Here is a 26,444-nt window from a genome sequence, read left to right as displayed (position 1 = left end):
TTTAGTTCATCTAAGAACAAGAGTGCTGGTAAGAACAACCACCATAGCTAGTTTCCAGAGGTTTCTGAAGAAGCAGTATTCTGATGGGGCTCCTCAGAAGACAGTTGTATGTTTCTATGGGAACAATCCTTAGGATGGAGAGAGAGGCACATCTGAATCCAAGATAGCTGAGCAGAATTCCGCAAGTTGGCTAATGTAATAAACAGCCTGGTGAGGAAGGGAACAATTTCAGGTAGAGCGTGGATAGTCCTGGATTGGCCATTATTTCTAATCGGGAAGCTTGTCCCTATCCTTGTAAAGTAATAAGGCTATCAGCGACCCTGGTCGTCTCTTTAGAGATGACATGATTTCATGATCATGTGCAAATGTCACTCTGATTGGGGAATGGTTTGATACTGTAAACTGAGTTAAATAAAAACATGCTTGGTAGTTCTGTTTGGTTTAGTTCTAATTGGCTCTGCATCATTCAGCATGTAATGAATATTTCACTGTTTACTGGCACATGGGAGGCAGCCAGTACTTGCCTGCCGCTAGGATCATCATCATTATCATTAATCATTATTGTCATTTCCAGACCGTCTCCTCACGGCTACTAAATGACACCTACTGGCTAGGATGTCCCAAAAATGGTAAAGTCTTTGTTGGAATTTGGCAAAACCCCATTAAGAATGACCTAAAACGATAATTGAGATGATTATGTCATTTTCTTATTCTGTTAATATGATGAATTACAGTAATTATTATTTTTTTTAACCTTGATCTTCAAATGTTAAGCCAGCCTTGCATTCCTGAGACAAACCCTGCGAGGTCATGTTGTGCTACCCTTTGTATATGTTGCCGGGGGGTCAGTTTATTTATACGTTAGGAAGGATCACGGGGATGTATGTTCCTGGAGTTGTCTCTGTGGGAAGGTTATTAACGATGAGTAGTAGAGAATAGATTTTGTTTCTTCGTGAATCAGTTTTGGTATATGCTGTGCCCGGGAACCCACCTCCCTTCTCTGTGACTCCAAATGTACCCCAGGTAGAAAGCTGGGACAGGAGTTGGACTTGACTCGTCTTTTTCCCTTTGGTGCTGGGGGTAGGGTCATGGCCTCCTGCTGCCTGTTGCCAGTGTCTGAAAACAGCCGCTTCATGTATTCTATCCAGTTTTCTAGTGCTTTCTGGCAGAAGGAGGACTGTGGGCTGTGTTCTACCAGCATGACAAGAAGTGGAAGCTGCACGATGCTTATTCAGGCATTGAAAAGTACAGTTTTCGTTACTTCAGGTTCTCAGCCAGATCTATAAGCTTGGACTTGAAACTATAGGAACTTAAATTCTACGTGGGCTCAGTCTTCCTTTTAATCTTGGACTGTATTCCGAGTTGTACTTTAGCGGTCTTTCACAGACAACTAGTACCACTATGTTTTAGAAATTGAACTTTAAACCTTCTTTCTCCATTTAAGTTTCCTTCAGCATTCGAGTTCAATGAACTGTTCTTGATCACGATTTTGGATCACCTCTACAGCTGTCTCTTTGGGACCTTTTTGTGCAACTGTGAACAGCAGCGACTCAAAGAGGTAAGTGTCTATTGCTTTCCCAATTACTCGGGCGCCTTTCCCATGAGGCACCACTGTAAAAGGGGGACTGGGTGGAAAGGGGACTTGGGTCTAGCCCTGCTGCCGTGCGTAAATGGAGAGATTGCATTAGATGCCCTTCCAGGCCTCAGCAGCCCCAGTGCATGTGTCTAATTTCCAGGTGGCCTGACACGAGCCCCTTACTGTGTGGGTGCTGGGGGCTGGGGCCTAGCAAGCCCATAGCTCTCTGACGTCTCTCAGTTCTTGTAGGCTTAGTTCTAAACTCTGGACCCCCTGAATCCCAAGCTCATGTACTTTCTATTTTCTACTGCAATGACTCCAAAATGATGTGATTCTGCCCTTCGTTCTCCAGGCCGTTGGGCACAAAGGTACTTGGAGGCCTAGGAAGGTGAAGTCTGTAGATGAGCCCAGAACTTCCCTTGAGGAGCAAGCCAGACTCTTTTCCATCAGGTTCATAATGAAGCAGCTGCCCAGCTTCTGAGTTCTATTTCCCCTCTTTCCTCTTTGGGATAAAAGAAAGAAATGATCAAAAGTGAGGAAGCATTGGGCAAAGGCACCTTAAAGTGTCCTCTGGTTAACAGAAAAGGGCCAACGCCTGTGGGCTAAGTACATTAGAACATTGTCGAATTTCAGGAAAAATAGTGGGTTGCTAGCACCCACCTCCCTCTGCAGCTTCCCCACAGCTGTCACCCCTCATTCCTTGCCTGCACCCCACTCAGTCTCCTCCCTTTAGCCCTTCTCTCAGCTGGGAGCCTGCCTGGGCCCAGTCCCTGGTCGTCTTCTTCCCCAAACTCTGTCCTCTGTCTAGGTCGCTGTCTGTCTCCTCTCAGGATCTAAATGCCATTCTCCTCTTCCCTCTGCCCTTCTGCATGTCCGTAAAGGGCACCCCTGCTCCTCGAGATGCACAGGAGCTACCTTTGCCTCCTCCCTCACCCTGCCCCCAGCTGCCACAGCTGGTCCCCCCTTGTCACTGCCCCACAGCCTAGTGCAAGCCCCCACGGTCTCGCGGCCAGACTAAGGCAGCTGCTGGTAAATGTGCTTCAGTCATTCCTGACCTCCAGCAACTAGGGCTGCATTCCCTGACTCTAGTCCCATCCTGAGCCTCTCCCCTGCTTGAAACCTCCCTGTGGCTTCTGTCGTGATCCCGGTAAGATCCACATTCCTGTGGGCCCAGGGTGATAGAGACCTGTTAACCTCTTAAAAAAAAGAAAAAATTTAGAGCGAGCTTCATGGTATTTGACTTCTATCTCAATAAAGCTATTTTTAAAATATGAACAGAAGAATGAAGTTCATATGTAGAATTTAAACACTTATGGTCTTCTCTTTTGTTTTAACCAAATATCCTCTTTAAAAACTCAGCTCTCTTGAGATGGAATTTACATACTATACAATTCACCCTTTTAAAGTGTACAGTTTAATGGTCCTTAGTATATTCAGAGTGTGCAGCCATCCCCACCATCTAATTTCCTAAACCACATAAACTTTTCATCACCCCAGAAAGAAACCGCATTCCCATTAGTAGTCACTCCCCGTCCCTCCCTCCCCCAGCCCCTGGCAGTCACTGATCTGCTTTCAATCTGTATGGATTCGCCTGTTCTGGACATTCCATATGAATGGAATCAAACAGTATTTCTCCTCCTGTGACTGGCTTCTTTCACCAAGCTTAATGTCGTCAAGGTTCATCTGTGTCTTAGCAGGCGTTGGTACTTTGTTCCTTTCTTATGGCTCAGTAATACCCGCGGTGTGGAGACACCACACTTTGTTCATCTAAGTCATCCGCAGATGGACTTCTGGTTGTTTCCACTTCCGGCTCTTACAAATAATGCTGCTGGGAACATTCAAATGTGCAAGGTTTCATGTGGACCTATGCTTTCATTTTTCTGGTATGTACCTAGGAGTAAAATTGCCGAGTCCTATAGCAAGTGTATGTTTAACCCAGAGACTGTTCTCCAAAGCAGTTGCAGTATTTTACATTGTCCCCAACAATGTCTGAGGGACCCAGTTTCCTCACATCCTTGTAGATGTTTGTTGTTGTGTATCTTTTTTATTCTAGTCATCCCAGTGGGTATGAAGGAGTAGCTCATTGTGAGTTTTGATCTGCATTTCCCAATTAACCAATGGTATTGTGAGCACATTTTCATGTGTTTATTGGCCATCTGTTTATCTTCTGTGGACAAATGTTTATTCATATCCTTTGCCCAGTTTTTAGTTGGGTTTTCTTTATTAGGGACTGGTAAGAGTTCCCGATGAATTCTTGATATATACAAGTCCCTTATCAGATACATGGTTTGCAAACATCGTCTCCCATTCTGTGCATTTTCTTTCTGCCTTCTTGATGGTCTCCTTTGAAACACAAGTCTTTACTTTTCATGAGGTCCACTTTATTTTCTTTTCTTGCTTGTGCTTTTGGGGTCATGTGCAAAAGCCGTTGCCTAACTCAAGGTCATGAAGATTTGAGCCTGTGTTTCCTTCTAAGATTTTTATAGTTTTAGCTCTCACATTTAGGTCTGTGATCCATCTTGGAGTTCCTTTTTTGTGTACGATGTGTAGGAAGGGTCCAACTTCATTCTTTTGCACATGGCTAACCTGTCATTCACATGCTGCTGATGAAAAGATTCTCTTTCCCCCATTGAACTGTTTCAGTGCCCTTGTTGGAATTCAGTTGGCGGTATATGTGAGGGCTTATTTCTGTACTGTCTGTTCTCTTCCATCGATTCCACACATCTATCCATCCTAGGCCAGCACCACCGTATGGATTACTGTGACTTTGTAGTAACTTTTGAAATTGGGAAGTGTGAGACCTCCACATTTGTTCCTTTTTCAAGAATGTTTTGGCCATTCAGGGTCCTGTGAATTATTGCTGGCGTTTCTCTTATAAATACAAAATATAAAATATGAAAAGGTCCTGACAGAATTTTCTATGTCTAGATAGCCTGTAAGGAAATCAGCTGGCTTTTGCGATTTTCTGATTTTGACTTTGTCACTGTGTTCAATCCATGTTCCATGTTTACCTGCCTTCCTGTGCCTGTAGGGTTTCATTCACATGAGCAATGCCAATAGTTCCAGCATTTGTATTCAGTGTATTCGAAGGTTGGGAGGTGGGGAGATAGAATTTAATGATATATTTACTTCTCTATGTAAGGTTTCCCCGGCCTGCCACCCTGACAGGTTTTTCCCCAGATGTCCATCCATGATTTTCCAGTGAAAGGAATCTTATCTGTGAATTCTACCCCAACCCTCAATATTTAAGAGTCACAAAAGCAAACTGCAAACTGGAAATAAAAAATGTATTTGTTATCAATGGGCCCCATCATCCTGTTGTTGCTAGAAAATTCTCATCATCCTGTGGTTGCTAGAAAGTTCTCGTTTTGCCTTCTACACACACACAGTCCCCAGATGTTCCTCAACTCAGCAATATGTTTTTCCAGGACAGTATGCGTTTTCATGTCCTCCCCTGCGTGAGGTGACGCCATAGCACTAAGGATGGGGCTGGGGCTTAGTAAATGTTCTACGCTTTTTCAGTGTCTGAACTCCTTTTATTCAAGTCTTTTTCTCTGCAACACAGATTCTTGAGAATCTGAAAAAAAAAGGTGAATTTATTTCAATGTATTCCTTTTTTTTGTTTTTCAGGATGTATATACGAAGACTATATCTTTATGGTCGTATGTCAATAGCCAGCTCGAAGAATTTTCGAATCCTTTCTTTGTGAATTATGAAAACCATGTCTTATATCCCGTTGCTAGTCTGAGTCATCTGGAACTATGGGTAAACTATTATGTGCGATGGAACCCACGAATGAGACCTCAGGTATCTTTTTGTTCTTCGCAAAAGAGTGTGTCTTTCTGAGCAAAGATGGTGGTTTAGAAATGAGTTCATGCTAGGGATTGACATGCTGTACTTCTGCCCTCGCCTCTCAGGGTTCAGTCCTCTGCGCTCATGTTCTAGCAGCTTTTCTTCCTTCCTTCCTTCCTTCCTTCCTTCCTTCCTTCCTTCCTTCCCTCCCTTCTTTTCCTTTCTTTTCTTTTTCTCTTTCTTTCTTTTCTTTCTTTCTTTCTTTCTTTCTTTCTTTTCTGTCTTCCTTTCCTTCCTTCCTTCTTTCCTTCCTTTCTTTCCTTCTTTCTTTCCTTTCTCTCTCTCCCCTTCCTCTGTCTCCTTCCTTTCTTTCTTTCTTTCTTTCTTCCTTCCTTCCTTCCTTCCTTCCTTCCTTCCTTCTTTTCTTTCTTCCTTCCTTCCTTCCTTTCTTTCTTTCTTTCTTTCTTTCTTTCTTTCTTTCTTTCTTTCTTTCTTTCTTTCTTTCTTTCTTTCTTGAAGTTTATTTATTTTAGAGCAAGCAGGGAAGGGGGAGAGAGAGAATCCCTAGCAGGCTTGGCACTGTCAGCACAGAGCCCGATGTGGGGCTTGAACTTACAAACTGTGAGACCATGACCTGAGCTGAGGTGGACGCTTAACCGACTGAGCCACCCACGTGCCTCTAGCATCTTCTTTTCATACACCAACCCAGATGCTGTTTGCTGGCTTAGAGTTAAACATCTTAGCACCTCTGTCTTTGCTAAAGGTGTATGGATGAAGTAATATTGTTTACTGCATTGGACTCTTAGTCTCTCCAATGACTTGGTGAGTTTGTAGACGCTGGTAGCAAAAGAGAAAGAGACCACGTGCTGAGTTGCAGGTAGGCGACCCTTGAAGAAGGGGTAGTCTCCCCCTCCCTGCCACACTCTCACTATAACATTTCCTGAGACTGAAACAAATAGCAGAACGATGCACGGCAGAACCAGAGACTGGAACAAATAGCAGAACGATGCACGGCAGGAGTCGAGCTGTGTTTGCCCTTGGCGTCCAGTGGCTAAGCCCGGGCTGTGGTTCAGGCACCACCAGTTAGGGTTCCCAAGGTGCTCCCCCAAGCCTGTGCCCTGTTGGTCCTGCCCTGCCCTCTCCCGTCCATGCAGGTGGCATGTGGGTGGCTGGGTGCCGTCGGTGGTAGTTGGTGGGTAGAGCAATGGAGGCAGCTCTGTGGGGGACAGAGGACCTTCTACTGAGGGTCTTGGTAGGTTGAGTATTCTTTGGGTTTCCTGGCGGCCTGCCAGGAACGGGTTTCTGGGGCCTCGTTTAACACCATTACTTCTGTCCTCCTCAGTAGTTCGTTCTTGCTCAGTGCCTTCGCCATCTACTCAGGAGTGTTTCGGCTCTCTGTTCGCTCAGGCTGCCATTAACCAAGTACTACACACGGGGGCACTTATGCAGTGGAGACGCATCCTCTCCCAGTCCTAGAGACGGAAGCCTGGAGGTCAGGGCGCTGACTAGATGGCTTGCTTCCGAGTGTGCTGTGAGGGAAGAGTCTGTTCCGGGCTTCGCTTCATGGCTTGTGGCTGGCCGTCTCCCCCCTGCCTTCACATTGTCTTCCTTTTATGTGTGCGTCTGTGTCCGCATTTCCCCTTTTTATAAGGACACCAGTTGCATTGGGGCAGGGCCTCTTCTGATGACCGCATCGTAAGCTGATTACCTGCGCAAAGACCTGTCTCCACATACAGTCACACTCTGTGGGACTGGGGGTACAACGTCCACATAGGAACTTGGCGTGACCAGTTAACCCATAACCACCCCCAGGTCCCACTAACCATGGAGAATACCCAACTCTTCATTTCACTTTCCAGTCGCCGGGCGCCTGAACCTTGGAGGGACCATCACTTCGGTAATGTTCCCTCCCCGATGGAAAACTCCCTCACTGTAGGTTTAGCTCCAGGAAGTGGCTGAGTGTGCACAGTGCTTCTCCCCTCCTGACCTGTTCTGCTCCCAGCAGCACCGCCCCCGCTGCTCCCCACTTGCCTCTTTCCCTGTTTCTGGCTGCTTTCCAGTCCATAAAACTTCACCTATGAAAGCTCTTTCCTCCTCTAGACCCTCTGAGTTGGCTCTGGACCATTTTCCAGAACACCGTGGTCAGGGCCTGCCCAGCCCAGTACTTGTCTTTCTCTCGGAGCAGGCCTTGCACCCAGGCCTCAAGTTCCCCTCTTCCCCCTGGTCTGAGGGACTCCATGTCCCTGTAGGTGGCCTGTTAACCCCCCTCCCCAACTCTGGAAATGCTCTGCTTCAGCCTGGCACCGTGCCAAGAGCTGGTCCTCTGAAAATCTTCTTTAGGAAACCTTCCCTGATTGAAACTTCCCTCCGTTTACTGTAAGAAGACCTACCTACCTGCTGTCCTTGTGTACCGGGCAAATTTCTAACCGGGAGTAAGGGGCCATTAGCCACTTCCTGTGTTATGGCACTATTTCCTCTGCTCTTTTCTCCATGAAACAAACATTATACATACAGTCAAGTTCTTTGGTCAGTGGTTAGTGTTTTAAATACAGGTTTTCAATTTTATCTGTGGCCGGTGAGCCATCAGTAACTAATTTCAAATGTTTTATGCTTTTGCCTGTGCTGATAGTGTCCATCCTGTTAGCTCTGTGGCATCTATAAAGAGTGCTGTGGAGCTAGCTGACCATTGCCCATGGCCTCCAGAAAGCCTCCTCATAAGCATGGTCCCCGAATCCTTCTCTCTTCCCTCTTCTGAGTGACCCATACCTCCTGCGACTCCCCATCCCCTAGTCACGTGGCCAAAGTTGGCCACTGGGCACGGGACTGGCTTCCCGTGGCCACCGGATGGCTCCAGCTCTCCGTGCCTTCTACCTCCCTGGCCCCCACTGTCCCATCATCTAAGCTCCAGATTACGTCCATCGGACTGTGGTGACAGCTTATTTCTATTTGTTTCTCAGACTTTGTGTTCTGCAAGGGTAGGCTTCTGCCATAATTGCTTGTTATTAGATTGAATCCTCCCCCAAATGAGAGCCACATGTGAGAGAGAAAATGGGTGCAGGCCCAGAAGCATCCGGGAGCCAGAGGTGGCCAGCCCCGTCAGCAGCTTCTGTGGTGGCTCACAACTGAGACAGTCTGAGTGCAGGTGCACTGCCCTCCTTTCATGGGGGCCAGCTTCCAGAACTATACTTCTTTCCGACCTTTGCTGCTTTATTTTGGAATGCCAGACCAGGGGGCCCCTTAAGCACTTCTTTCCAGTTGCTCGAGTCCATTTTCCTTAAGAACCCAGGCCAGCATCTGCCTTCCTGCAGCTCCCTCCTAACCGGCATGTGCTTCTGTCCTCCTCAGGCTCTTTGCCGAGTCCTTTCCTGGGTGGTTCTATTTCGTGTGTCATAGCAACAAGGAGGAGGGGCTATAGCGTAGAGTGGAGGGAAGTCCCTTCTGTGAAATCACGTAGGGAGGGTTACCACATCGTATTCTTGGTGACACAAAGGACAGGTGGTCAGGGGGCTACCCTGAACCTTAGCACAGAAAGCCCGCACAGGCACTGCTGCTGGAATGAAGGGTGTCCCGTGGGCCCCCGCTCTTGCTGTGGCGGCACTAGCTCCCACGTGGTCTCTAAAACCCTGCGAGCCGCAGGCCGCCTTCCTTCCCGACCGCGCTCAGGTCCTTACATGTGTGAGCAGTCAGCTTCATTGTGGCCATCACAACAGTGACGGGAACTGGAGCCCTCGCTGCTCTAAGTCCAGACCCTCTGGGCGCCGGGGGATGCTGATGACCTCCTGCCGGGCAGAGGGAAGGGCCAGAGGAGCCGTGGCTTGTCACGTTCTCGCTACCTGGCACGTGTAGTTACAGAAGGGAAGGGCGCCCACCGGCCAGGGCCAAAGTCCCTCCTAGCAGCGGCTCGATGCCTCTTGTGGGTGGGGTCCCGAGCTTTGCTGAGACCTCATGTGAGCAGGAGCACGAGTGTGAAATGGGTTCCTCCAAAGCTGGCCTGCGGCTCTCCGTGCTCCTCTTGCACCATGCAGTATGGAAGGGAGAATGGAAGGTGTCCTGAATGCGGCTGGCACGGAGGCATGTTGGGGAGCAGGCAGGGCCCAGGGGGGCATCAGAGGCCAGAAAGGTGGACAGGCCAGGCTGCCACAGGGTTCGTGGGACAAGCTCGTCGTGGTACTAGGCACATGGAACTTACGGGGCGGGGAGGGCTGTGGCAAAGGGATCGGTGAGAAGGCTGCTGTCAGTGTGATGGGTGGGGATGGGGAGCAGGCTGGGGAGGAAGGGCAGGGGACTAGCCTATTTGGCCCCTTTTCTGAGGAGGAGGGGGCTAGATTGGCTGCCCTGAGAGTAGCTCCCTGGGCATCCGTCAGAAGATGGCTGGGTGGGGAGGAGGGCCAGGCGGCTGTCTTGTTTCCTTTGGGGCCCTCTTGGCTCGTGGCTGACGCGCGCTAGCACCCACTGAGTGAGGTCCCCAGCTGGGCATTTTCTCAGTGAGCATGCGTCAGATTTATTGTAAAGGACATATGAGGAAAGGCAGCATGGAGATGTCAGACGATCGTCTCGGCCTGGGTGCGTGTGGAATCGTGCAGTCCCCTGCACAGGCTGCCCCTCTCTGAGGTCACGGTAGTAACAGTAGTTTGCAGAACGTTCCCTTGTGTGATTCCCTGGGAACCAGGTGATCCTGCAAGAGGCTCCAAGGCTAAGAGGGGTGCTGTTGCCCACGTCACGGTGGCCTCTGGGATCAGCCGCCAATAAGGTAACTTTCCCTTGCTTTTGGGGGCTGTCACCATCAGATGCACATTGTCGTCCGTTCCCTTCTTCCTGTGGCCTGCTCAAGACTTAGTTTCTTGCTGGTTCCCAGGCACCCAGCTGTCCTCCTCCTCTGCCTCTCCCCCTCCCTCCTGTGTGTCTCATCTGTGTCTGCCTCCTGGTTCCCTCCAGTGAGGCTGATCGCCATTGGCAACCCTGATGGGAGAGCTCACAGTCTCCAGGGAGCTGGCCGAGGCTTTGGGGAAAGTGCCACAGGCAGAAGGGACAGCACATTCATGGTGTCTTTCGAAACCTGGAAGATTCTGGAATGTAGGAGGGGACAGGAGGCGGGACCTGGGGAGAGATGAAGAGAGGCAGGCTGGGGCCACACTGCATGGTTTTGAGGCCAAGGTCAGGGCTGCAGAAGGAAGCCACTGGACGCCGTTAGGTTGGCATCACATAGCCTGGGTGAGGCTTAGGGCCCAGGCGTGTGGCTGCAGTGTGCACACTGGATCGGGGACAAGGGGAGGTGAGTGGGCAGAGACAAGGAGAGAAGCCCCCCACGTGGTGCCTTCTCTCCCGGGTCTGCCTCACCCCCAGCCTGGGAGCCGCAGGAGGGAAAGGTCAGGTCTTGGGTCTCTGGGCTTGCTAGGGGAGGGAGGGAGTAGATGCTGTGACCCCAGTAGTCAGACCTGGTGTCCCATATGTCCCATATGTCCCAGGAAAACCCTTCTCAGTGCTTTATGGCCCAGCACCCCATGAATGGGCTTAAAAGAGAGATACTCAGGGGAGGCCTTGGTGGGGCTGGAGATGCTGTGCACAGAGCCTGTCCTCCCTGTGCAGGGAGGCCGCTGGGCCCCCAGAGGCTCCACTCTCCGGCACCATGCTGTCCAGGGGCCGTTGCCTACGCCTATTGCGACCGATGAAAACGAACACAACTTCAGGTTGTAGAAGGTGGTGATTTAATACTATTCAGTCAGCAGGGCAATTTATAAAAATGCAAAACCGCAGAGGGCAGGGGGGCTGGGCACTGGTCACCTTTCTGCAGTGTCCTTAGTTGACTGCTCCTCCCTGAACCGGCTGAGCAGTGCGCCAGCTGCTGCCCCTGGCTGTGGGGGGGAGGGTGGGGGGACACTTGGCAGATGGTGTGGCAGGCTGATCGCACAAGGCGTCCTGGTGCCCGGGGACAGGCCCACTCACTGCGGTGGTTTCTGCCTCCCCAGATGCCCATTCACCAGAATCTCAAGGAGCTGCTGGCCGTCAAGGCGGAGCTGCAGAAGCGGGTGGAGGACCTGCAGCGGGAGGTGGCCACGCGCGCCTCGTCCTCGTCCGAGCGGGGCTCGTCACCGTCGCACTCGGTCACCCCCGTCCACACCTCCGTCTGACGGGCTGCGGAGGGCGGCACTTCCGGCGACTCCAGTGGGCGAGGACGTCCTGCCCGGTGGCCCAGGCGAGGGACCGCAGCCTGTGCTCTGCTCTTCTAGGCTTGGGCCCGACGTCCTCCCATTCTGGAAGGCACTTCCAGCCACTGACTGTTTGTGTGGGTAGGACCGCTCCCACCGTCGTCAAGTGCTTTTTGTTCTGTGACCCGTGCCCCTCCCGCCGGCTGTTTGTGGCGGCGCCTATTGGGGATGGGGAGGAAGCATGGGGTGTGGGGCTTCAGGTCTCTCTCCAGTTCCTTGGAAGGTAAATCCTTCATTTTCAAACGCACTCCGTTCACTTCCAGACCGCGTGCCAGCCACGTGGCTTCCTTCAGCTCTTTGCTCCAACCTGAAAAACGTTTCGAACTGAACTACTGGGTGGGGGCGGGCCCACCGCTGCCACCACGTCTCCCGTCCCCTTCACGCAAGGGGCCTCCTGCACCAGTTATTGCTGTGTACATAGAAGGCATTTTTAAGAAAGAGAAACCGGTCTTTATTTTCCTACGCCCTTTTTTTTACGTTTAGACGAGGAGGCGTCCGCTTCCACGGGCTGGGCAAGCCCTTGCGCACAAAGCTCACACCAACTTGATGTGGTACACATCTGGCACGTGATTCGAACGGGGCCCTGGAGATGGCACAATGTCCTGTCCTCCCCGCAGACACCCGTGCTCGCCTCCCGGGCCGCGGCACCGGCCCTTCCTTTACTGCTGCCGGCTGTGTGTGCCCATGCGAGCCTGCCCCCGTCCCGCAGCTGCCTGTCAGGTTTCTCGTTTTACAGAGACCCTGCGGCTCTGTTTGTTCTCGCCACCGCATGGCCATCGTCCCCAGCTGCCCCTGCTCCACCAGGTGCGTTCCCCAGCTCTGCTTGCTCGTGCGGCTGCATGGCGACCCTTGGCTTCCCTGGAGCTCCCCTTAGCCAACGGTGGGGTGGCCCGGGGTGGGGTGGGGGGCTGGAGCGGGCGGTGCCACCCTCCCCCGGAGGCGACCCCGAGACCCACCTGTGCGATTGAGAAGCAGAACAGACCGTTCTCCTGGAGTGTAGCTAGCACAGAACTCTCTCTAAAACAACTTGAATACTGTTACCTAAGCAGTTCTTTTTGTCTTTTATTTAAGTGTACTAGAATGTAAAACCTTTATGGTTCCGATTTTTAAAAACTGGTACAGTACGTATTTGCCTCATCTGATGCACTGTATTTCGATCTGTAATTAAAATAATATGTTTGCTCCACGGTCTGGTTTTTTAAGTTACGATTTTTCCCTTGAGGAAAACGACAAAACCTTCAATACCTGTTATTTTATGTGTCAAGCACAGTCAATAGACATAAAGTACCTTTACAGGATTTATACTAAATCATAAACACAGTCTCTCACGGCTTGAGTGTTTTGGCCCAACTGGGTAAGTACTCCGATTTTAACATCTGAAATGCTCCTCACACATAAGCCTGAGAAAATGTTGACCCCAGGGGTCCGGGGACCCCAGAGTCAGGTGCCACTCCGAGGGGGCCGGGTGCTCTTTCCAGGCCCTGAGTCCTACAGCCGGAAATGGGAGACTCCCAAGAAGCCCCGGGTCCGTACCCCAAGTCTACAGCAGGCACAGGGGCCTTTTGGGGACCTTTCGCTGCCCCCCCCCCCCCCCCGTGGGTCTCCCTTCTTGTAAGGGCCTAGGGTCCATGTCCCCCTGCAGCAGTCGCCGCAGCTGTGGTCCCCAGCGGCGACACTTGAGTCACAAGGCTGGGAGGGCCGCCTGCTCTGCCGGCCCCCCACCGGCCACGGAGACCTCCTTCAGCGAAGCCTCACGTGGCGGGTGTGCGTGCGAGGACTCGCCGCCGTTTACTATGTGGCCGGTGTGACACACACAGGCGAGGACCCGGCGCCCTCCACATCGCGCTCAGCTCTAGTGTCCGGCTGTGCTGTTTGTGAGCCAAGCCACGGAGTTAGGACAAGGGCACCATCGCTCCCAAAAGGCCATCCTGCAGTACGGCTGGAATGAGCGAGGCAACGGCACATGCCTCCGCCCCGGCCCGCGGCCGGCTATGAGGACGTCGAGCGTGGGGACGGCCTCTGCCCGTCTCCAGCCGCCCCGGACACTGCCGCCCCCGACAGCGGACCTCGCACATGGCAAGTCCCCGTGCAGCTCCGGGCCTCAGCTCCTGGTACCAGAGGGGCTACCCGGGAGCCCAGACACCAAGCCATTCACCAACGGGGTACATGGGAGGACTCGAACCTTCTGGAGAAATGCCTCAGGCTGCAGAGGAGGGGAATAAGGTTGCCTCCTCATCACGAACTGCCTCAAGAAAGAAGCCTCACTGGACAAAGGAAGTGCCTTCACGACATGATGAGCTGTTAGGTTCCATTTTGTTTAATGCAAACACAAGACAGTTGACAATTCACGTTTAAACACAAGCACACAAAAAGTACAGAGGATTCTGAGCCAGTCTCCATTTCTTCCTCGGACAAAGCGCACAGGCACTCCCAGCTCGGCGGGCCCCACGGCACCCCGCCAGCCAGCGGCCATGCGCCCTTCCTCCCGCGCTCAGCACTCGGTCATCCACACTGCACTCCCACTGCCCGGTTAAGCTGAAACGGGTCACGTGTTCTCCACTGGCCCTTCTAGTTCCCACAGGCTTCCACATCATCTGGGGCAGGCCCGGGGCCGTCAACGCAACATTCAAATAGACACGGTTCCAAGAGGCGACGCTTCTGCGGGCATCGGTGCCCAGCACCCCGAGGGGCGGGAGCTCTGCAGTCAGGTGACCGAGGGACTTTCCAGGCCCAGCCCGTCACCAGGAGGGCCGGGCGCTGGGCTACGGCCGTTCTCGCAAGGGAGCGCAAAACAGGTCTCTTAACTGAAGTCGCTGCTGTGAGCGAAGGGACTTGCACGCAGCACTGACTGTACATCAGAGCGGTGGGAGTGCAGGGTCTCCGCCGCCACAGAAGCCTCCCTATAGAGTCACAGCTGGCAACGGGGGGCAGGGGCACAACACACGGAGCCTCCTTCCGGGCCACCATGACTGACTTCTCGGACTTCCCCGTGGCAGGGAGAGAATTTACCACGCACGACCACTGCCTCGTTTTTCTTGCTTTGAAATGCCTCGGGGACCTCGCGGGGCAGCCATCCGGACCGGGGGAGCCGCCCAGCACCGCCCTGATCCCTGCCCAAGTCCTACCACCTAGGACACTGGCTGGCGGCAGGCCAGGGATCCAGAGACCCTCTACAGCTGCCCAGCACCAGCCAGGGGTGGGGCCGTCGGCCCTCGCCGTCCGTGGCAGGGACGAGCCCGGCCAAGTCGACGACCCCGAGGCTCTACGCAGAGGGGTCTCCTCAGTGCCACACACCCGCCTCGCACGCACACGGTCGCGCTGGGGGAAGGGGCCTTTCAGGGCCACGGACACGCGCGGACATGGGTCTGCAGGGCAGCCTGCGGATGCGCGCTGCAGCAGAGGCCCATCCCACATGTGTTTTTACGACAGCTGCTAACCCCGGCACACGAGGTGTGTGTTCTACAACCTGCAGGGCCCGCCCCGATTTGACCGTTTTGTCATCCCAGCTCAGCCGACGCCAGGGCGCTAACACACAGCCCGTACGATGCTTGGGGCTGTCCGCGGCGAAAGGGGGCGCGTGCAGTCGTATCCATAGGACCCCGCCTTCCTGCCGACCTATGCTTCTGGAAGTGCTTTTGGACACAACACACTGATTATCAGTAGATGGTGGCTCCACACTTTAGCTCGGCCTCAGCAGAGCTCCCGGAGACAGGACCACATGGGGGCCATATGGAACGTTTCAGGGAGCTAGCCCAGACCAGACAGCTCCGGGCCGGGTGACAGGCCAGGCCCTGGGTTCTGGTATTTACTGCAGTGAGCATAACACCCCAAAGGCTCTTCAGAACAGGCCAGGCAGGATAAGTGGACACACGGACTCAGGCAGGTTTCAGTAAACCAAGGAGACGTCCCTTTCCCCATCCCCCTGCCACATCAAATACAATTTCAAGCAAACAACATGCATGCTTCCGGCTTCGCTGCTCGTCCTCGATGTCTGTAGCTTTTGCGGCTAAAACAAGAATACAGAGTGGAAGGGGAGCACTCGTTTCAATGCATCAACGATTCCTAAAAACTAATCACATCAGCCGGGAGACCGCACCAAGAATTAGACCTGAGAGTCACAGCTTCCTACTTGTCCAGAAGGTTCCTAAACTCTCAGGGTAGGACTATCCAAACATGCATGTTTGCCCTTCAAGAAATGAAAGGCCACCACTTGGAGCAGCTGTCTGGGAGCCCAGCAGTGTAAACGTTGGGACCGGAAAGAAGGGCTGAAAGTTGCCCCCCGCCCCGCACTGCTCCCGGACCCCCTGACCCCCAGTGGGTGGTGTGTGTGTGTGTGTGTGTGTGTGTGTGTGGTTACCTGATGCTCGCTGGTTTGCTCCAAGCAAACCAGGTTCTTGCTGGATCCCTACGCATAGCACTTGGAGGCCACTGCAAGGGCCACGCTGAGTCAACGCAGCGTGTGGGGGATCACGCGACCCCGGGTTCAGAGTCTCATCCCCTGAGCAAAAAGGTCCTCCCGCCCTCTGTCATCTCAGTCTCCCCAGCCCCCAGCTCCTTCGGGCCCCGGGCACAGGCTGGCCCTGGGGGGTGGCGGCCCGGCGACTCCGAGGCAGGTGCTGGCTCTCCGCCAGAGCCGGCTCTCGGATTCCACACCGAGCGGCTTCAGGGCCCCTGTGGCGGGGCCGGCACGGAAGCCAAACTCACACACACCCACAGCTCTTCTGGAAAACTTAAGACGAGAAGCCAATGACGACAGCGAAGCAGTACGGCAGCGGGGGGTCCAAAGGAAACAAGGAGCCGGTCGCAAGCGGCGGCACCGTGTGCGCCCGCCGCGGAGCGGGGCCCTCAGATCCGGGGCGCGTCGGAGGGCGGCAGCTCCGCGGACTGCGTTTGCAGCGTCAGGTATTTCACTAGGGAGAGAAGGCAGTGGTCAGGAGGGCGTCGTTTCCACCCCGCACGGAAGGTACAGATGCACAATCAAGCCCCTGCCGGGGCGGAAACCTGCTTCCTGGCCTGTTGTGTCCAGAGGCTGGGGCAGCTCAGCCGCTCCTAGCCAGCCTCCCCTCTGGCACGCCCTCCGTCCCCAGAGAGGAGGCGGAAGCTAGGCAAACCCTGTAGACAGCTCAGCCTCTGTTTCCTCATCTGGAAAATGGGAATGCTCCTGACTGGGCTTGCTGGCCAGTGGTAGAGGCGCGTGAAGGGCTCGCTGTTTTAAGAATTACTACAGCGAGGGGGGCACCGCGGGGGCTCCGTCGGTTGAGTGTCCGACTCTTGCGTGCAGTTCGGGTCACTTTTGTGCGCCACTTTTCCCCGTCACCCGGCACCGGGCCTGTCCCCACTGCCGCCTCCAGCTCCAGTGACAACACGCCCCCGGGCTCCCCGCCTGCTCCTCATCTTCACCGGCACATTGTATCTGCAACACGTATCTGCCTTGAGAGGCTGGCTGCTCCTCACGAAGCCTCCAATCGCCGGGGGCTCCTGCACCCAGAAAGTGCTTCGGTGCAGGAGGGGCAGGCAGGGAGGGCCGAGGGCTGGGGTAAGAGGCTCTGTTTTAGCCGAGTTCCCTCGGGCCTGTGGCAGTTTTCAAGATGAAAAGTTACAGGCCTAATTTGAAGGATGCCCCGCAGCTCCGTTGGCATTTGTGTGGGAGGCATCGGTTGTCGCCGGCAGGGAGCACGGTCCCAACAGTGCGCGGAAGTCCCTGACATGCCAGCAGACAGCCCTGGCTGTGGTCCCTGTGCCCCTGGTGGCGTGAGGCTGGAGACTGCCTCATCAAGGGCAGAGCGCAGCAACCCCTGGGACCCCGTAGCCCCCAGCTCTGGCTGGAAATTCTAGAAACGGACGCCTCTGCGCTTTCCTAGCAAAGTTGTGCTTAGTGCCTGGCCCACCAACTAGCGGCCCTTCAGCAAGAGACCATGAGCCCTAAGTTCTCACCTTGGGGTTCCTCGCTCACAACGGCTTCCAGGTTCTCTCCCTTCACGTAGTCTGCATTTAGACCCTCTGCAAAGGGCAAAGGGCAGAGTTGGTGACTGACATATAACCAAAGGGCCCCCAACCAAGCCCGGGGGCTCTTGTCACTGTCCTCAGAGATGACACAGGGCAGCGGCCTCTGACAGCCATCCCCGTAGGGCAGGCGCTACCCCGTGTGGGACCAGGGACGGGACAGAAGGCACCAGATGGCAGGGTCAGCGCTACCCACAGGTCCACATGCCAGCCCAGGGGCCAGGAGGGTGGGGAAGGAGCCAAGCGCCACATGAGTGACTGACAGATGCAGGGTGGAGGGGCAGATGGCTGAACGGGGCTCCCGCCTCCGGCCTTCCCAGCAACACCCGCAGCTCGGGGCCAACAGGCTCCTCCAGCCCAAAGCGGTACATGCTGTCCCCACCCTAGTGCAGAGGAAGCCGGGCCCACCCACCGCTGCTCTGGTCAGTCCTATGGCCTTTCTCTCCAGTGACTTCCATGAGGGGCTTGGGGACTCTCCAAGCATCCGCCACATGCCATCACTCGGGTCCCTGAGAGGCACCGTGTGGGTGCAAGAGCCCGAACTCGGGACTCAGAGCGAACCCTGGCCTGCTGCTACTTAGGGAGAGTCAGGAGTCCCTGTTGTGGCCCAGGAGAAGCCGGGGACCGGAAGCCCGTAGCAGAGCCCAGGGCCCGTGGGAAAATTGGGCCACGATTCTCAGCCACCACACGACTGAGCAGGTGCCAGTCTCCGTCCAGCTGCTGCCCCAGGCTACACCCAGGCTCCCCGCCTGCCCGCCCCGGTGCTTGCCGAGCTTAAGGTAGACAGCACACAGGCCTGGGAGGAATGTGGGCACTGCTCGGTGGTGGGTGTGGCTGGGCCACCATCTGGGACAAGGCAGGTGAGGGACCCAGGAAAGCTGTCTTCTGCCCGTGGGAAGCCCTGTCGGTGTGTTCCTCAGTGATGACCACCAGTGGGCATCTGGGTTCCCGACGGGGCCCCTACCCACCAGCCCATGCGTCCCTGCAGCCAGACCCACTTGGTCTGGGGACCTGGCCGGCACCCTCCCAACACACACCAGGGCAAGCTAAAGATGGTTATGGTCACAGCCAAGTCGGTGAGTGCCAGGGAAGGGGTCAGGGTGGACAGCAAGAACAGCAGGGTGGGGAGGGTGGACGATGAGGAAAATGAAGTCAAAGCATGTCATTACCTTGACCTTCTGCTGCATCTGAAGGCAAGACACAAAGCTTAGGACTCTGGAGTACCTCGCCCCCAACAACAGACCACAGGGGCCTCCCGTGAAACGCACTGACCCTGTCACTGTAACTTTGTCACTGAGGGCAGAGACAGAAAGCAGAAAGTCCCCCAAGTTTGGGCCCCTCGGGTGGCAGCTGAGGCTGGAGGTCCCCGAGCACCACAACGGGGACAGGCTCTCCTAGTAGCCACACGCCATCTTCCTGGGGCTTCCCGGTGACGGGGTGCAGGATGGTTTCTGTTCTGCCTTTCCCGACCTGCGTGCAGCTGTGGCCGTGGCCACCATGAGTAGAGGCTTGGCGGAAGGGGTGGGAATGGCAAGTCCTGGCCCCCAGCTTCTCAGGGAGCTTAGTTACTCCACAAACATCCATGGGCTGCTCCCAGTTCCAGCCCAGCCTCGGTGCCAGGGACACATCAGTGGACAAAGCACACACAGTCCCGAGAGTGATGGGGGTGGGGCAGGGCAGTCACTGCCACAGGAACCAAGCCCAATTCCGCCCCAGCGGCTCCACGCCTGGCCGGCGGGGGGCGCCGTGGCCGCACTCGGCACAGGCTGCCAGGGCAAGCAAGTTTCCTGGGAGGGTGCCCAGGCCCAAGGATCAGAGCAGCCAGGTGAGGAGGGGGGACAGCGGAGCGTGGAGCACTCAGGGACAGGAGTTTGGCTGTGGGGGGCAGAGGTTGCCGGCGTGGCTGGAGCTAAACCAGGAAAGGCTTTCGGTGGCCAAGCTCAGGGGCTGGACCGTGACCTGGAGGTCAGCGGGGAACATGGGAGGTCCAGGCAGAGCTGCCCCCTCTGGCCACTCGGAGAAGACCGTGGGGGAGATCGGGGCAGGCAGGAGGCTGACGGGACCATCCACATGGAGGACAGGCAGACCTGGCCCTGGGCAAGCAGAGGCCACGGCAGTGGTGATGGATAGGGGCGGCCCCAGAGCAGACGTGCACAGGGGGCACCAGCCACGGGGGGGCGGGCGGCGGGGGGCCCACTGATGTGAGGGGAACATGGGGGCCAAGGAGGAGGCCTGAGGGATGGAGTGAGGCTGCCCTCACAAAGAGGGCAAACCCAGGTCCTCCCACAGTGTTGCCACACAGCTTTCAGGTGTCCCCAAATTGGACTGGCACTTGCCCTTGGTGCCCCTCCCCCCGCAGCCCCAAGACAGACATGCGGACGCACAGTCACGAGGCCTATTTGCTGCTTTCCCCCTTCCTGTCCCTACCTCCCGGCACCCGTGTGGGACACAGTGCTTCCCGTCAACGGTCCTCCGATGCTGTTCCCTGTCTCCTCGCCGATAAAGCGAGGATGCTCTCAGACCCAGCGGGGCGAGGACCCCCATCTGGCACCGGGGAGCGCCAGGCAGGTGGGGAGCACACAACGCCTGGGAAGCCGTTCATACTGTAACTATGGGCCCAGCTTTTAGATAGGTTCCCCATTGGGGTGTCTGGGTGACTCAGTCGGCTGAGCGTCCGACTTTGGCTCAGGTCATGATCTCACGGTTCGTGAGTTCGAGCCCCACATGAGGTTCTGTGCTGACAGCTCACAGCCTGCTTCAGATCCTCGGTCTCCCCCTCTCTCTGCCCCTTCCCCTGCTCATTCGCTCTCAAAAATAAACATTAAAAAATGTAAATAGTTTCTCTTTTATCCAACCTGCTTCCTAATGTCTTCACGCCATCTCCTGGCATATGAGCCATCTTGCCCAGCTTTGGTAACAACGGACTGTACGCATCTTGGTGGTGGGGCAATGCCATACCACAGCAAACAGTGGTCCCCCAGTGCCATGGCCGAGTCCTCAGCCGTGTGGAACCTATGCATGGGACTTTATTTGGAAAATGGTCTTTGCAAGTGTGATTAAGTTCAGGATCTCAGGATGAGATCAGCCTGGATTTAGGGTGAATCCTGCACTGGATGACAAACGTCCCTATAAGAGAAGACACAAAGACACTGGAAAAGGCCATGTGAAGGCCGAGGCAAAGATCGGAGGGATGCAGCCATAAGCTGAGGGACACCTGGAGCTACCAGAAGCTGGAGGAGGCAAGGAAAGATCCTCCCCTACAGCCTCCACAGAGCACATAACCTGCTGATGCCTTGATCTCAGACTCCCGGCTTCCAGAACCATGAGGGAATGAATAGATTGTGTCATTTTAAGCCACCTGGTTTCTTTGCTTTTGAACTAGGACAAGGGATAGCTCTAAGGACAATCCAGCTTCCAGTTCAACACTCCTTCTTGACACTTCCCTGTGGACAGTACTCTACAGCCAAGCTGGTGGGTCCATGGCGGGTCAACAGGATCTCAAGCAGGGCGACCACGAACAGTTGTGCAGGTTGTGCACTGAGACATGAACGGTGCCCCAGGAGTACTGCTGTGCACAGCCTGTGTAACTGTATGTGGTAGCCCTGGTTAAGAATATTGTACAAGAGCAAGGGAAGCAAATATGATTGCCAGAGGAAAACCAGGTAGACGCTTCTGCAATATGTACATCTAAGCATTCTGGGGACCAAGTTCATTTGCTGGGAAGCTTGGCCCCAGGCTACAATTAAGGGCAGAGGCCGCCTCACAGGACATGCTCCTAAGCTTCAGAAAAGAGGAAAGCCATGCTTGAACCAGGCCCTCTCACTGGAACTAAAAATCGCGTGTTTTAGAGATACACCCTCAGCAAGGAGGGACACGTCAGAGCTGTATTTGTGAAAGCAGCCAGGGTGCTCTTCTCACTCCCCTTCCCTGGCATCCCCCTCCGCCCTCCCCCCCGCCCAGCACAGGTCCCCGCAGGCTGGGCAGACACCGTTGTGCTGGTTGCTATTCGACTTACAACGCAGACACACTGAGCTATAGCAGAAAATGAACGTCTAGCACGAAAGTGGGGCAAAACCCACACTCCGTTCTGCCCCTTGTGCTCCTGCTCCTCTAAAGCCCTTCGACATCCCAGCAGCCTGGCTCTCGAGCACCCGAGGCCACGGCCCTGTGCTCCCGAGGCGGCCGGCAGCGCGAGCAGGTGAGGCCCGAGGTGGACTGCAGACCCCGGGCTCTGTCCAGCTCTGTGAGACATGGTATCCCTGTCCCCGGGCGCAGACCCCAGAGATCCGGCCACCTTACACTCCAGTCCGGCCTCGACCTGTCCATGCTGGAAGGCCTCGTCGGGAGTTTCCCTCGGGTGGGCTGCGGAACGGGCCCGAGCGTGCTGTCCCTGCCCCTTTCCCCAGAAAGACCCCGCGGGGTGGCCGCACTCACGCTGGATGCTGAAGCAGAACTTCTTCTGCTGATACGAGATGTAGCTGGAGACCGCGCCGATCAGGGCCATAGCCAGGGCGCTGGCCACGCCAGCGATTGTGCCAGCCTCTGCCGACATTCCTAGGCAAAGGAGAGGGTGCAGACGTGAGGCAAAGGAGGGGGCGGTGCCGCGGCTCGGACCCCTGGCTCCCCTCCAGCCACTGAGCTAATAAGGTCGTTCAGATGCCCATGACCCCCACGCCAGCATGACAGGGCACAGACACTTGCAGCTAAGGCATCTGCCGAGGCCTTTTCATTGTCCATAAGGCTGTCCACCTTGAGAAGCCTGAAAGGTGGCCGTGGCCTCTGGGTCTCAGGCTGGCAGCCTTGCCACGGGACCACCTCCCTGGGGATCCCGCTTTTCGTGCTTCATTCCTTTAAATCACTGTATCCCTCTGCCACCGGCCTCACGGTTCCTTACTTGGGGACACTGAGGGGAAAGGTTGGGACGCCGGCAGGCCGGCACTATGTCCTTGGGCTTTCCAACACAGACCTCGGGATGCAAACCCACCGGATTCAGGGTCGTCATTGTTGCCATACCGACCGTCACCTGGAGAAAGAAGAAAAGCACTTAGTGTCTGCTGTGAGCCCGTGACCCCAAGGCTGGGAGACAGCCTGTTCCCAACTCACTGACCCTTCTGCTTCCACCTCTGCCACAGAGCCCCCGCCAGTAAATCCCCACGGGGCTTCTGCCTGACTGTAGCCGGATCTGCTTCCTGTGGCCTGTCATCTGCAAAGCCCCAGCTGCCAAGCGGGATTTTTTCTTTGTAAAATGACAGTGACTATGCATGGAGCACGTGTTGATCCCAGCTCCTCACACGCAGGATTCTTTCAAACCAGTGAGGCTCACAGAGGAGGGACTTGCCACCAGGTGGCAGAGCGGGGCCCATGCCAGACGAGACTCATTCTGAGGGACAGCACTACGTGTACCCCTGTAAGAAGTATTTATTCTTGAGCTGATTATACACAATGCTTACATAAATCTGTTTCTTAAAAAAAACAAATCAGCTCTTAGCTACACATTCAGCACCCTAGCGAGAGGCTGCAGGAGCATGTGATGACCCTGACGTTTTTAAGGCCTTCCACCTCTACCTTGGCACACAAGCAAAGGATGACCGACAAATCTCTCACCCAGTATTTTGAAATTCAAATGGCTCTGCAATATCATGGGAATGAAGAACAGATTAGTGGCTGGCAGGGATGAAGGTGGGGGGAGAGGGAGGGAGAGGACCGTGTGGGGACAGAAGTGGTCTTTATCGGGGCCCAGTAGTGGTCACACGCGTCTGTACCCGGGGGCATGACAACACCATGCAGAATTCCACAGACACACACACTTACCTCCTCCAGACCTCCCTCCTCAGGGCAGAGTGCTGGTTAATGGAGGGACGCTGCGTCCCCAGAGCCCAGGGTTTTTACGGGAACCCGCTCTGGGGTATTGGAGGCAACAAACTCTGGTATTTCCTTCACCAGTTGGGAGTCTGGGGACGTGTTCCTGTGTGGACTGGAACACGTGTGCCTCCGTGGGGGTGGGTGTGTGACGGGGGAGCCCGTGGGGAGCAGGAGGCACAGGGAAAGTGCACACTCTGCTCGATTTTGCTGTGAACCTAAAACTGCTCTGGAAAGTGAGGCCTATTTTGGACAGAGTGCAGGGTGGAAGAGAGTGAGGTTTGCTATGTTCCCACTTAGGGCTGAATCGTTGACTTAAAGAACCCTGATTGGACATGAATGGTTATCTATAGCACAAGGAGAGCTGGCTTTTGCAAAAGCACAATCAGTGCCTCTGGAAAGTTCCGAGCAGAAAGGATGACACAAGGTCCTCTGCGCATTAACCTGTCACCAGCGAGGTCACTCGTGACAACCTGGAGTCTGACTGCTGGCCCTTCAGCTGTGCTGCAGGTGGCCACCGTCAAGGGTGGGGGCAGGCCCCCCCCCCCCAGGCGTCCTCTACCGGTGTGCGCACATCACCAGATTTCCAGATAGGTCCGAGCAATTCAACCCATTCTTTCTTTCACCTCAAGTCTCTCTTTCCTTACTGTTTTTTTAAACATGGTTGATATATTTAAACAAATTTTTAATGTGAGAGAGCACGTGTGCATGTACGCAAGGTGGGGACGGACAGAGAGAGGGAGAGAGAGAGAATCTCAAGCAGGCTTCACGCTCAGCACAGCCAACGCGGGACTCGAACTCATGAACTGTGAGATCACGACCTAAGCCGAAATCAAGAGCTAGGTGCTCAACCAACTGAGCCACCCAGATGTGCCCCTCCCTCTCCTCATTAGTACTTGGTCACGAGGACATAGCAACTTGAACCTCACAATCTGTAGGACCGTGAGCGAGGAGAATGTTACACAAAATGTGAACAGGACGGTGTTATTCATACAAGCCAAGCAGTGGAAACCACCCCAAGGCCGATCACTTAATGAACCGGTAAATCAGATGTTTTTGGAATATATGAGAAGGGCTTAATAATCCTTAATGTAAAATGAGCCCTTACGAATCAATAAGAAAAGATGCAGACTCCAGGAAAACAAAACAAAAGATAGGCACTGAATGTGAAGAGGCGATTTGACACAATATACTAAGAGTGTCTAATAAGATCTTGCGTTTAAAGAAATGCAAATGTCAACAGGACAGCATTCTACACCGATCCAATTTACAAAGATTTCAAAGCCAGAATTTCCTTTCCAGTGGTATACACTTCCTGTGACCCAGCAATTCCACATCTAGGAGTTTATCTGGCAAGTGATGGCGGTTGTATATTGGCTAGGATAAACCCTCTCAAAACAAGTAGTGGTTAAACAAATTCTGGTATAACATTACGTAATCATTAACACGGTATTTTACAGTACTCTTTAATGACTGACAAGGATACTCAAGGTATTCTTTTTTAAAAATAACTTTTTTAAGTTTATTCATCTCGGAGGGAGAGAGACAGAGTGTGAGCAGGGGAGGAGCAGAGAGAGAGAGAGAGGGAGACACGGAATCAGAAGCAGGCTCCAGGCTCTGAGCTGTCAGCACACAGCCCGACACGGGGCTCGAACTCACAAGTCGTGAGATCATGACCTGAGCCGAAGTCAGACGCCCAACTGACTGAGCCACCCAGGCGCCCCTTATATTCAAGATATTCTTGAATAAAAACTGGTTTTAAAAGAGCAGCATGGTCCCATTTTCACAAAAAGAAATATTTACCAATGTATTGTTATGTACAGAAAAACTACCGCAAGCATATTACTCCAAAGTATTACTGGTAATTCTTCCTAGATGGTGAAACAGTAAAGAAGTACTTTCATAGGGGCGCCTGGGTGGCTCAGTCGGTTGGGCATCCGACTTCAGCTCAGGTCATGATCTCAGTTTGTGAATTCGAGCCCCGTGTCAGGCTCTGTGCTGACAGCTCAGAGCCTGGAGCCTGTTTCGGATTCTGTGTCTCCCCCTCTCTCTGCCCCCTCCCCTGCTCACACTCTATGTCTCTCTGTCTCTCAATAATAAATAAATGTTAAAAAATTAAAAAAAAAAAGAAGTACTTTCATATAATTTATAAAAAATGTTGAAAACAGACAAGCCCATGATGTCCCACAACTTGAGGGACAGCTCACAGAAGCTGTTCCACAGCTCACTGGCAGGATCTTCATTTTCAAGGATAGGATGATTTTTTAAAAAAATTTTTTTAATGTTTATTTTTTGACAGAGAGAGAGAGAGAGGGAGAGGGAGAGAGGGAGAGAGGGAGAGAGGGGGGGAGAGAGGGAGAGAGGGGGGGAGAGAGGGAGAGAGGGGGGGAGAGAGAGAGAGAGAGAGAGAGAGAGAGAGAGAGGAGGAGCAGAGAGAGAGAGGGAGAGACAGAATCCCCAGCAGGCTCTGCACTGTCAGCACAGAGCCCGACACGGGGCTCATACTCATGAGCCATAAGATCATGACCTGAGCCAAAGTCGGAAGCTTCACCAACTGAGCCACCCAGGTGCCCCAAGGACAGTATGTTTTATATCTCCACCTGCCTTCTGAGTCCACAACTATGTACCATACTTGCATACCAAAGAGACTAGCCTTGCCCTCTGATGTACGAGAAACTGCCCTGCAGAGCAGATCTCATCCTGCAATTTGCTTTAAGTACAGAGACCTGTCCATGTAGATAGCTACGTGGAAGACCATAGCTCTAGGGACAACTGGCTCCTGAAACTACGATGACTGCTGTAGCCACAGCCACCCCCATAGCTAGAACTCCTCCTATACCTACGGTAACTGCCGTAGCCACAGGGAGCACTGGAGCAGGAGGCATGACCTCCGTGAGGAACTCCTAAATATGCCCGGTCATTAACACAAGGGTTCTATCCATAGCATCTTCAAATACAAAAGCTAACAATGTGCACGCGTGTGTGTGTGCACGCGCGCGCGCACACAC

General features: G+C 54.1%; 2 protein-coding genes across 12 annotated transcripts in view; one reads left to right on the top strand and one right to left on the bottom strand.

The window, feature by feature from the left end:
* MTMR1 (myotubularin related protein 1) overlaps positions 1-12,756 on the top strand; it is a 64,102-nt gene extending 51,346 nt beyond the window's left edge. For all 9 annotated transcript variants that reach the window (XM_081792377.1, XM_081792382.1, XM_081792380.1 and 6 more), the window contains 3 exons: positions 1,445-1,558; positions 5,207-5,383; positions 11,335-12,756. In XM_081792377.1, the coding sequence (XP_081648503.1) occupies positions 1,445-1,558; positions 5,207-5,383; positions 11,335-11,496 (453 nt within the window). In that variant the 3' untranslated portion in view covers positions 11,497-12,756. The remainder of the gene's footprint in view (positions 1-1,444; positions 1,559-5,206; positions 5,384-11,334) is intronic.
* A 1,117-nt stretch (positions 12,757-13,873) lies between these two features.
* CD99L2 (CD99 molecule like 2) overlaps positions 13,874-26,444 on the bottom strand; it is a 90,108-nt gene continuing 77,537 nt past the window's right edge. The window contains exons 6-10 of one of the 3 annotated variants that reach the window (XM_081792386.1): positions 22,562-22,600; positions 22,012-22,131; positions 18,747-18,764; positions 17,509-17,574; positions 13,874-16,484 (exon numbers count right to left, since the gene is read on the bottom strand). In XM_081792386.1, coding sequence (XP_081648512.1) covers positions 16,420-16,484; positions 17,509-17,574; positions 18,747-18,764; positions 22,012-22,131; positions 22,562-22,600 — 308 coding nt within the window. In that variant the 3' untranslated portion in view covers positions 13,874-16,419. The remainder of the gene's footprint in view (positions 16,485-17,508; positions 17,575-18,746; positions 18,765-22,011; positions 22,132-22,561; positions 22,601-26,444) is intronic. The other 2 variants (XM_081792387.1, XM_081792388.1) reach the window with 2 other exon arrangements.

The sequence above is a fragment of the Panthera onca genome, chromosome X (genome assembly GCF_046562875.1).
Source record: "Panthera onca isolate mPanOnc1 chromosome X, mPanOnc1 haplotype 2, whole genome shotgun sequence".
Taxonomy (NCBI): domain Eukaryota; kingdom Metazoa; phylum Chordata; class Mammalia; order Carnivora; family Felidae; genus Panthera; species Panthera onca.
This window is presented reverse-complemented; position numbering and strand designations above follow the sequence as displayed.